We start from the raw sequence: 12,446 nt of genomic DNA on the forward strand, positions 1-12,446 counted from the left end.
TTTGGCGAAACCATAGAAATTGCTACTAAATTTCAGATGTGGAATTAGCCCTTTCCATAGAAAGCTTTACGGCTTACAGTTAAGTACTGGCTTGATTGGATTATATCCAAAGCAACCGGGGTCGATTGTTAACTTACACTGATACTAAATATTATTTGGATCACGTTATGCAAAAATCATCCAACCAACAATTTTCACTATTTGACTTTATGATGAAACCTAAGTACTTAATCAGTAGTGATATTTTTCATTTGCTGTAGACATCTAACCCAAAAGATTACCATCATTTTTTTGGAGAAGTATTTTCTAACCCACAACCAATTAATGAATGAAAAAAATGCCGTTCGAATCATCCATATTAGTTGACAGCCTTCAGTGTTTTTTCACAAAAAAAAAAATTATACATAAAAAAATAACAAATAAATTCACGTGGTTTGGATGTGTTCCACTTTAAACTAGAAAAAAAATCACTTTCAGTGAAACCTTTTAAGATGGTTAGAGTAGATTATATAAATGAACAAAAATTCACAAAAATCACACGAATACCATGTCTTAATTTTCTTTTACGGTTTGCCACTTTCTATCAGTATTTCTTGCACATTTACTTATAATACATATTTTTTATGAATAAATCTTTGTCAATTCTTATTTTAATCACATTTTTAATTTTTCGGAAACCATCCAACCTGCGAAATGCCAAACGGAAGCCTTTATTGACGAAATAATAAAAAATGAAAATGACACACGGTAAACAATACTTCTTTATTGTAACATTTAAAAAAATCTTAATCGCTATGTAATTATTTTTTTTCATTCTGCCAACATTCTAATCCGATTATCTCAGCTTGCAAATTATGGGTTGGATGGTTTCTGCATAACATGCTCCACTTGATTAGCATAATAAAATACATTATATTATATTTTAAAAACACTTGCTACAGAGGCGACAAACTTCCGACAGATTCATGTCATCTGGTATTGAAAAAAATGTAGCCGGACTAACTCGAACAGTGAGTGAGTAACAAACAGAACACAGAAAGCTGTCCTCAAAAACTAGTTTAGGTTAGGTAAGATTGGGTTTTTTCTACACTTGACTTTATTATAACTTTTCAAAGGTGTTCATTTTGTCACTATTCTGTATTATTAAAAAATTAGGGCAGAATTTAAAATCGAATTGAATTGTGTAACAATTATTGTAATTTTTTTCCGGATATTATGTTTTTTTATAACAGTAGATAGAATCAATATTTATAATATTTTTTGAATTATATACGCGTAGAATCAATAAGCTAAGTACATTGCATGTTGAAATAATGATTTATCTGTTTTTTATGACCTATGAAATAAAACACGTATAATTTTTTAAATGTGTATTTATTAAATTGGTTACAATCAATCCTACATTGAACCCTTTACAAAAGTAATTCATTTCGCATAGCACAAAATAGATGCGGCCAACAATGTGCCTTTTCTCACAGTACATTGGTGAAATTATTTCCAGGGTGAAATTATTTCTTTCCTTCAGTAGAATTCTGAAATTTAAAGATTTATTTTTTCTACTGCCATCTGTGAACAAAGACACGAAACAAAATAAGTCGAGCTCCTGTAAAGCTTCGATGGAGAAAAAGACTACCTGTAAAGCTTCGATGGAGAAAAGGAAAGTTTTGGCGGAGTTTTTGATTTTTATATTATACGGATTTAACTTGCTTGTGGGAAACTAGATCTTATTTATTAACTTCTAGCTTCTACGCGCGGCTTCTCTCACGTAGTATTTATTAGGAAGAAATTGCTGTACGAAGAATGGATTTTTCCGCACTTTAATTGTTAATTTTTCCGTAGTAGTCGAGCATTTAAAAACATATTAACTTTAAAAATCTTGTATTCTCCTTTAGTTCAAAGTCAAAATAATTCTTCTATCTTTAAAATAGAAACCGATTCCATTGAAAAAATTCAGCATAAATTTCTAAAATATATTATTACTATAAACTCGCTTAAATATAGAAACTATAAATTACAACCACTTTTCATAAGGAACAAGTGAGTATCTATATGACTCAGTCCTGATATTGTTGTAGCAATTAAAAAGAATTTTCTATCGAGTAGTCCTAGTTGGTATGTTGAAGGTGATTAGACTCAATAAATCAGGACTGTCTATAATACATTAATAAATCAAAAATAAAAGTCAAGTTGGAAACAAGCGAATCAGAGAATTTTAATTCTTTCATAAGAATTAAAATTCTCTGATTCGCTTGTTTCCAACTTGACTTTTATTTTTGATTTATTAATGTATTATAGACAGTCCTGATTTATTGAGTCTAATCACCTTCAACATACCAACTAGGACTACTCGATAGAAAATTCTTTTTAATTGCTACAACAATATCAGGACTGAGTCATATAGATACTCACTTGTTCCTAGATTGGCAACACTTTCGCAGAAATTGTAGATATGTTCCACTGCATGGAATATAGTTACAAGAAGGCTATAATAACATATCTCAGTAATGATTACAATTAAGGTTAGCATAATACTTTTCTTCTGCATGGGTTCTATATAATTTTGAAAGAAAATTTTACTTATGATTACTGTTCAACTGAATTATTATGTACATAAATTTTTTCAAACCCAGCAAACTTATTTTTATTTAAAATAAATAATCACTTAGTTTTAATCACTTTTTTACTGTTTAGGAAACCTACATGGTTCGTAAGCAATGTTTACTTCATCAGGGTATACTTGATACCCCAATGTTGGTTTCCTAAATAATACAAAAAAAGTGGTTAAAACTAAGGATGGTTTTTTTCAGAGAATTTTAAGAATTTATCAAATTTCAAAGTTGATTTTAAGTTCTATGAAGGTTCTTTCCAAGTTCAGTTATTATTTCAGTTTTGCGAAACCTTTACAAAACTTGAAAATCAATTTCGAAATTTGATGAATTGTTCAAATCCTCTGAAGCAACCCATCCCAAGTGATTATTTATTTTCAAGTTTTATGTACATGTTTCTAAAAGCCCATATGGCAGTTTAATACGGTGACCGGATAGATCATCAAAATGATAATTCATCACATCTTTAAAAAGTTATATAAAGTCATGGAAAGTGATGAAACAAAAACTTTATTAACTGGGTTAAGTAGGTTAGGTTAGGTTTAAATTTTTTTTTCATTGTTTCTAATGACTTTATATCACTTTTTAAAGATGTGTTGAATTGTCACTGTGTTGAGTTATCATGGAACCGTTTAATATGCATAGGTAAATAAATTTTCTCACAGGAATGAAATGTTTCTTCTGGATAAAAAGTAGCCTATGTCACTTCCTGGTCCTCCAACTATCCCTATACAAAAAAATCACGTCGCTCGATCGCTCCGTTGCGATGTGAAAGAAGGACAAACAAACAAACACACTTTCATATTTATAATATTTCGGAGGATTGTAAATATCGCCAATTTTAATGGGTCATTGGCTGAATGATTCTATGGTTCTCCAATCTGCAGAATCCAAGGTTGCGTGATTACTCTCAGTGTGTAAAAATGAGAATTCGGATATTTTCAATATAGTTTTTATTTTAACAAAACTCACGTTACAATAATTTTATGAACAAAACAGATGCGTACGTTAGAGGAGATTTAGGGCTAAACCGGCGGCTAGACCACTGGAGAGAAAATGAAATATTTGCCGCGCGAGGTATCGCGCGTAGGTTCACAGTGATACCAGTCTCATATGAATGTGGGTAAAAGTAATGTTGTTATTATTTTCGGGAGATGTAAACTCCCTATAATTTACACTACAATATGTATGCCTGATTTTTTTTCATTCCGTGATTAATTTTTTTGATACTACTAGAGCGATTGCCAATTTTAGTTTTTTGTTATAAATAGGATACATGTTGCGTGTGTTACTCAGAGTAGCAACTGAATTTGAACCAATCATCTTCGTCTGTACCACGGAACACTGGGTTTAATTTATAATGACAATAATAATTGAAAAACTGGTCTGAAAAAAACATTATATTTTTACAAACTATGGTGACATCTATGTAGAGTTTATCAAAGTATAATATTTTTTATATAATAATAATAATACGTAAAGCCGAAATCTACTAGTGATATTTGGTGATATTCTAATTTTTATTTTTCACACATTTTATAATAATTTCTTTGGTGACCAGATAAATCATCAAAATGACAGTTCAACACACCTATAAAAATTGATATAAAGTCATGAAAAGTAATGAAACAAAAACTACGTAGGTTATATGTTGGTTGGATTTAATCGATTTTATTGACTATTTAAGGCGTGTTGAATTGTCATTTTGATGAGTTATCATGGAACCTACTTTTCTTTCATTATTTTTTTAGCAGTTGTGTACAGTAAAATTTATGATGAAATTTAAATATAATATTTATATTAGTTTTTAAATAATGGCAAAATTATCAGCGAATAGATTTTCTTTTACATACTTAACATTATACAAAATATTAAAACTTCCTGTATTTTATTTCAGTATTTTGTCCATTGTGTTTACCATTAATAGTTCCTACACTATAACACATTAAAATAGCTAAGGACACGCGATAAACATAAAATAAACATGTTTTATTATCATTAATTAACAATTAAATACTTAACCAAACTAATTATTATATGATTATTCTCGTACAGCTTGAGGTGTTTCTTGTTATTTAATGGCGACAGCGTTATTTCTTTAAAAGTACATTTATTTAGATTTCACGCTTTTTTTTGCGAATGAATTAATGCAATTTTTTTGCCAGTGAAAATTGAAATTAACCCACTTCCCGACATCCGATCAAGCTGAAAGTCGATAGATATACTCGTTGTCGATGCCAGAGCAATCTATCAATTTTATTCACCCAAACGGCAGTTAATATACGCAATAAATGTCGGTTTTATCCAATCCGGATTTGTTTCGGTTGCTAGAGTTGTCGACTCCAGTTTCTTGGTAGGAAATTTCAATCCTCAATCAAACTAAAATTGCTTTTTTAAGTTTAAAAAAACTGTTGAGGAAAAAACTTTTTTATTACATTTGAACGGTCGCCGTTAATTAAATTCCCCGTTAATCTCTGATTCAGCTTTCTATCAATTTTTGATCACCTGACAAGAGACAAGTATAACAACAAAAGATTTGTGCTTTTTTGCCAATCACAATTTGTTCAAAAACTGAATTAGACCTTCGAGTATAATCGGTGTTTGACTGGGACCTTTCAAATGTGAAAAAATATATTGGCACTGATTTGCCTTCTATTTTGATGACATAATTTATTTATACCAATAAATGATTGAAGTTATTTTCAATAAATTATTGATATTATTTCCAATAGATATTTGATATTATTTTCAATAAATTATCGATATCATTTCTAATAGATTTTGATATTATTTTTAATATATTATTTTCCAATATGTTATTGATATTATTACCAATAGATTATTGATATTATTTTCAATAAATTATTGATGTTATTTTCGTAAATGATTGATATCATTTTCAATAATTTACATCCAATAAATTAAAAAAAGGTTTTTCAATAATGGGATATTTTCAATGATTGTTTGCTGTCGAAAGAAATTAATGAAAAATAGATGGTTGATTTTTAAGTGTTGATAAATACATGTTCTGTATTGATTGAAAATATGCCATTTTAGATTTTCGTCAAGCCGGCTAAGTTGATAGGTTCCAAGTTTCGAGTTCCCACCACAGAGGAATGATTCCTTCGTGCATATTTACATATTTACAAGATCCAACCAACAAGTAGTAATGATTTAAAATTAATTACTTCTTTAACCACCGTTTCGGGCAGCATTACAATCCCCATCATCGGGGCAGATGTATCCTTCCCACTCCCCATTCTACAAATCTGCCTTGATGATGTAATGCTGCGTTGGCTAAAGAAAGAGGTAGCGCTAAATAAATCACTATAACGTAGTAGTCTGTTCCAACCGTTTAGGAATGTGCGGTTTACATTGTGTAAAAACAATAAATAAGAATGAAATATTTAGTTAGATGGATACATTTGAAAACTCCCATACACATATAATAATGTTTTCAAAACTCCCATACATATATAATAATATTTGGAAAACTTCCATGCATATATAATAATCTTAGAATTTTCCAAAGACTAAATAAAATAGCCTAAATGGAATTAATTTTCATCTACATGGTGAAATCCCCGTGATATTGTCTCTTACAATTAAATTTCACGTTATTTACAAATGTTTTCATTTTTGGCGGCGGGTTCAGGTACCGCCACCCCGGGAACTATTTATTGGATAACCAACACCCCTGCCAATGGTAACCCTAAGAGTTTCGCTACGTTTGTTGATTTAGCAGGGGTGCCCGAGTTCGTGGGGTGAGGTTTGCCTAGGTTTGCCCACCTGCCGCGTGGTGGGCCGGATCGGGAGAGACTGGTTGAGGGAGACCTTTTGACCTCTCCGGCCGAACTCTCTCGACACATCACCTTGCACCGCAGTGGGAGAGATGGATTCATACGTCCGTCCCTCCTGGACATTGATCCCTAGATTCTTAAACACCCCTCATACCTTTTTCCTCCCCAGAACTTCCTTTCCTTCTTTTCTCCGAAAAGACCCACTACATGGTACTAAAAGATGACATGGAGATAAAGTTTTAAAAAAATGTAATATTAATTACAGCGTGCTCAGGTCAAAACTTTTGGAAAATACCAAATTGTAGGTACCGAAGAATTTTTTTATTTGCAGCTGGCTGAAAATCTAGTGTACCTGAAAACTGGGTGAATTTTGAAGGTGGAAATGAAAAAAGAATGGGAGAGGTCACATCGAATGAGACAATCCAAAGTACTCATAAAAAGACCAGACCCTAGACGAACCAATAAACTACTCGATATGGACAGAAACTCACTGAGGGAACTAGTAGGGCTACTAACGGGACACTGCCATCTCAGGAGACACATGGAAATGTGAAGAGGATGAAGAGACTCCAATTCACCTATGGTGCCAATGTCCTGCCCTGGTGGGAACTAGGCTCAGATACCTGGGGAGACATACAGTAGAACCAGAAGACATAGCCACATACCCAATGACAACCCTGCTGAACTTTATAAAAGGGACTGAATTGTTGTTAAAGGATTGAGGTATAATGAGAGATAGCACAATGGGCCTATGGCCTAAGTGCTCATGGGAACTACGTTGAAACCATCTCCGCTTTAAAAAAAAAAGAAGGTGGAAATAATATTATTTTGAAGAAATGAAAAGTTCACTTTTTAAAAGTTACTTGTTTAACTTAATCATATCCCGACTTCATCTATAATTAATTTCTACGTCATACATTCCCATTACACCCTTTCTTCCTTCATCCGCCTAATTGTACCATACATAAGTATTTGTCTCGCTTGACCGACTTTACCATGTACTTTCGCGTCATACATTCTCCTACCTTCGTTCACCACATAGGGAACAATTGATTCAATTGATTATGCCATATCTCCCTTGGGCGTCTCCAAATTTACCATTCACTTCAAGTAGTAGGTATAGTGAAATTCACATCGTTAATGTTAAAAATAACTACATTATTTCGACGACGTATCTCATTCCAATGCAGAATTAATGCGTTACAATTGTATACATTTTACCCAAGTTCACTTAGAAAGTAACATATATTTACTATTATTGACAGATCAGTGGCCGAGTTGACATCGCGTTTGAGTCTCACCCAGGCGTTGTGTGTTCAATTCCTCGTCAATTCCAAATTCCTCCATCACAACACAAGCAACATTTTCCGCTTACTGTGGTGGTAGTAGGAGTTTTTCAAATATTGTCAGGTTATTCGTAACAGGGGAGTGATTCACTTCTAAAAAATAACTAAAAAAATTAATTTTTGGAGATTTCGAAAAGCTAATTTCACTTTCTTTATTAACCCTTCATAATAATAATAATATTTGGCTGATTTATATTGCCCCGTTTTCGTGAAAAATCACCTCAAGGGCGCTGTGACTCATATTGGTAACCGAAGTTTTGATCGGAATCAAAAGATGAATTACCATTTGATCATAAACTATACATTATCTCATAAAATATATGATTACGCGTAAATAAACACACAGACACAATTATTTGCATACATTCATTTTAAAATCAATAAATTCCCGACTTTAAAGAATTTATATTAGGTTAGGGAATATTCTCGGGAGCGTGTGATCTCATTTAAAATATTATATAATTTTTGGAGAACATGATCCTATAGGTGGAGCTGGGCACGGAGAAAAACAAAATCTGTTCAAAATATGAATCGTCACATTTGATATTGTCAAATAATAATAATACTTTTATCTTGTCAAATAGGATATCAAATGTGACAATATCAAGTGTGACGATGTCAAGTGTTCAAAAGGATGAATCATCACATTTGATATTGTCAAATAATAATAATTTTATCTTGTCAAATAGGATATCAAATGTGACAATATCAAGTTTGACGATGTCAAGTGTTCAAAAGGATGAATCATCATATTTGATATTGTCAAATATGACAATATCAAATGTGAGGATGTCAAATGTTCAAAAGGTTAATCGTCAAATATGAGGATATCAAATGTGACGATGTCAAATATGACGATGTCGATTGTTTAAAAGTTGAATCGTAAAATGTGATAATGTCCAATTTAATGATGATATCAAATGTGACGAGGTCAAACGTTCAGAAGATGAATCATCACATTTGATATTGTCAAATATGACGATGTCAAATGTGAGGATGTCAAATGTTCAAAAGGTTAATCGTCAAATATGAGGATATCAAATGTGACGATGTCAAATATGACGATGTCGATTGTTTAAAAGTTGAATCGTCAAATGTGATAATGTCCAATTTAATGACGATATCAAATGTGACGAGGTCAAACGTTCAGAAGATGAATCATGTCATTTGATATTGTCAAATATGACGATATCAAATATGACGATGTCAAATGTGAGGATGTCAAATGTTCAAAAGGTTAATCGCCAAATATGAGGATATCAAATGTGACGATGTCAAATATGACGATGTCAAATGTTTAAAAGTTGAATCGCCAAATGTGATAATGTCCAATTTAATGACGATATTAAATGTGACGAGGTCAAACGTTCAGAAGATGAATCATTTCATTTGATATTGTCAAATATGACGATATCAAATATGACGATGTCAAATGTTCAAAAGAGTAATCGTCACATTTGATGTTGTCAAATATGACGGTATCAAATGTGACGATGTCAAATGTGTCAAATGTGACGATGTCAAATCTGACGATGCCAAATGTGACGATGTCGAATGTGATTAGATGTATTTGGAGAACATAATCCAATAGGTGGCGTTGAGCACGGAGAAGAGCAGCGGGAAGAAGACCCGGGAGAAGCGGTCGATGTTGAGCGCCCTCGCGCGCCGCGTGTACGCCGAGGCGCCTTTCTTCTTCGGCTTCTTGGGCGGCCGGTTGAACGCGTTCTCCTTGAACATTAACCATCATTCTTGCTTACTTCAACTCATTGTAATCACATGTAAAGCATAAAGGTCAGCTGATCGCAATCTGTCCAAAAGATAAAAGGCACCGAGAATCGGCGTTTAACGGGGACCTATCAAATGTAACCAATGAATTGTGACGTTGCCAAATGTGATCATGTCAAATGTGACGATACCAATTGTTACAATGTCAAATGTGACGATGCCAAATGTGACTAAAAATTGAAACCTGCAGCAGAAACAGACACATGAGACGAGGAAAAGAATTGAAAAATTAGAAAAAAACCCAAAGTCAGAGTCAAAAGTTATTAATGTACGGAGCAATAAATATATTTGTCGAATTACCAGAAGAAACTAAATTAAAAGAAAACGTAAACAATTTTTAACTTAAATTACGAAAAAATGTAATTGATTTATTCTAAAAATGTTTTAATAATACATGTGTATAAGAAGTGTATGAGGACATGGATGTTTCTATTTAAATTACAATAAATAAATGTGACGAGGTCAATTGTGACGATGTCAAAAGTGATGATGTCAAATGTGAATAATTGAAATACCTCAATGTAAGTAAAAATCATTTGATATTCGTAATGAAATGAACACTTCAATCTGATATGTATCATTTACGAAAATATTGAAAACAAAATACAAATAATATCAATCCTTTGCTAGCTTGAGAATTGAGAGTTCTATTATTATTTACAAAACACACAAATCTATCTATCAAATCGGGATCAGCTGACAGATATAACAAAATGGCAGTTGAGTTTTTCTATTGATCGCAAATCAATCATCAAACGAACCTTAAACCGGCGTTTAACGGGGACCTTTCAAATGCTATAAAACAAAATGGCGCTGATTGGCCATTTAATGACAACGTTACATTTGAATTTCAGTTACTTGAAACACTCCAACCTTATAACGGTTCTTGGCCCATCTCCTTTGTTTCTATTATTATCTATGACCGGTTCACACATGTTCAAAAGACTGGAACATATAGAGGGTAACCAGATAAAACAGAACATGATAAAAGAATAGGTTAGGTTTGTTGTTATTTTTCTTCACTTTTGTGCAATGTTCTGTCAGAAGTCTATATATATTTGGAGAACATGATCCAATAGGTGAGGTTCAGCACGGAGAAGAGCAGCGGGAAGAAAACCCGGGAAAAGCGGTCGATGTTGAGCGCCCATCGTCTTCGCGTGTGGAACGGCACACCTTTCTTCTTCGGCTTCTTGGGCTCGGGCGGTGGCCGGTTCAGGAACAGCGCGTTCTCCTTGAACACGACGAACCCCACATTACAACTGAGAAACTGAACCGAGGGAAACTTGTCTATTGAAATTAAATCTCTCAACTAACCCAAAGAAACTGGGCATGTCAGAATTAAAACCAACAGAAAGAAACTGGTGAGTGTTGGAATTATAACGTAAAATGAACACAAAGAATGGATAATGTAGGAATTAAAACGTTAAGTGAACACATAGAAACTGGTGAATGTTTTAAAACAGAAAATTAACAAAAATAAACCGGTACACGTTTGAAAAACGTAGAAGACGCACAAAGAAACTGGTGTTGGAATTAAAACGTAAATGAACAGAAATAAAGTAGTGAATGTTAGAATTAAATCATAAATAAACACAACACAACTGGTACATGTTGGATTTAAAACGTAAAATGACCACAAGAAAACTGGTGAATGTAGGTATGAAAACTTAAAAGAACACAAAGAAAATAGTGCATGTTGGAATTAAAACGTAAAACGACCACAAGGAAACTGGTGAATGTACGAATGAAAACTTAAAACGAACACAAAGAAAACGGTGAATGTTGGAATTAAAACGTAAAACGACCACAAGGAAACTAGTGAATGTAGGAATAAAAACTAAAAACGAACACAAAGAAACTGGTTCATGTTGGAATTAAAATGTAAAATGACCACAAGGAAAATGGTGAATGTAGGAATGAAAACGTAAAACGAACACAAAGAAAATGATGCATGTTTGAAATAAACCACTAAACGACCACAAGGAAACTTTTGACTGTAGGAATGAAAACTGAAAACGAACACAAAGAAACTGATGCAGGTTGGAAATAAACCATAAAACGACCACAAGGAAAATGATGAATGTAGGAATGAAAACTTAAAACGAACAGAAAAAAACTGGTTCATGTTGGAATTAAAACATAAAACGAGCACAATGAAACTGGTGAATGTAGGAATGAAAACTTAAAACGAACACAGAGAAATTGGTCCATGCTGGAATTAAAACGTGAAACGACCACAGGAAAACTTGTGAGAGTAAGAATGAAAACTGAAAACGAACACAAAGAAACTGGTTCATGTTGGAATTTAAACTTAAAAACAATAGCTTCGATGAGAAGGGAATATTTGGGTTTTTTGTGAATACCACAACAAATTTACCCACGGAAGTGTGTGGGATTATGGCACAGTTAATTAGAAAACAGGGAAATGGATAAAAATATCCGTTTATGTGTTTTTAAAGTGATTACCGCATAAAGCCAAACGCCTCTCAACTGTCGGAAGCCAGTGGAACTGTGACATTCCCATTTGTAATTTTCTGTTTCTGTTACCTGGCTATTCATATCTGATCACAAAACACAGCTAAAGCCATTTCAAGCAACATCTCCATTCTGAATGGTCATTAACCAGGGAGGTGATGAGAGTATCTGCCACCCTGGAAATATGTAAGTAAATATCTACCATGCTTATGTGTCGCAAATGACTCCTACTGAATAAGGATGTTGATCACGTGTTTTGAAAATGGTAAAAGTGAGAGATGAGGATTGGCGATGGGAGCTACGATATCATCAATTGGACGACGGTAAGGGCCAGTTGTTTCGTCAATATTCAAATGTAACATTGTAATCAAGGCGCCAATCAACTTCATTTTGTTTTTTGATATTCAACGCCAATTTTTGGCCAATCACAATTC

The 12,446-nt window shown here is 33.0% G+C and overlaps 1 protein-coding gene across 2 annotated transcripts in view; it reads right to left on the reverse strand.

Moving 5' to 3' along the window:
- Positions 1–3,459: 3,459 nt before the first annotated feature.
- ort (glycine receptor ora transientless) overlaps positions 3,460–12,446 on the reverse strand; it is a 133,179-nt gene continuing 124,192 nt past the window's right edge. The window contains exon 10 of one of the 2 annotated variants that reach the window (XM_089649207.1): positions 3,460–9,480. In XM_089649207.1, coding sequence (XP_089505333.1) covers positions 9,313–9,480 — 168 coding nt within the window. In that variant the 3' untranslated portion in view covers positions 3,460–9,312. Of the gene's footprint in view, positions 9,481–9,961; positions 10,769–12,446 lie in introns of those variants that run through there. The other variant, XM_089649206.1, reaches the window with a different exon arrangement.

Source organism: Hesperophylax consimilis, chromosome 29, assembly GCF_061612785.1.
Source record: "Hesperophylax consimilis isolate HC1 chromosome 29, BYU_Hcon_1.0, whole genome shotgun sequence".
NCBI lineage: Eukaryota > Metazoa > Arthropoda > Insecta > Trichoptera > Limnephilidae > Hesperophylax > Hesperophylax consimilis.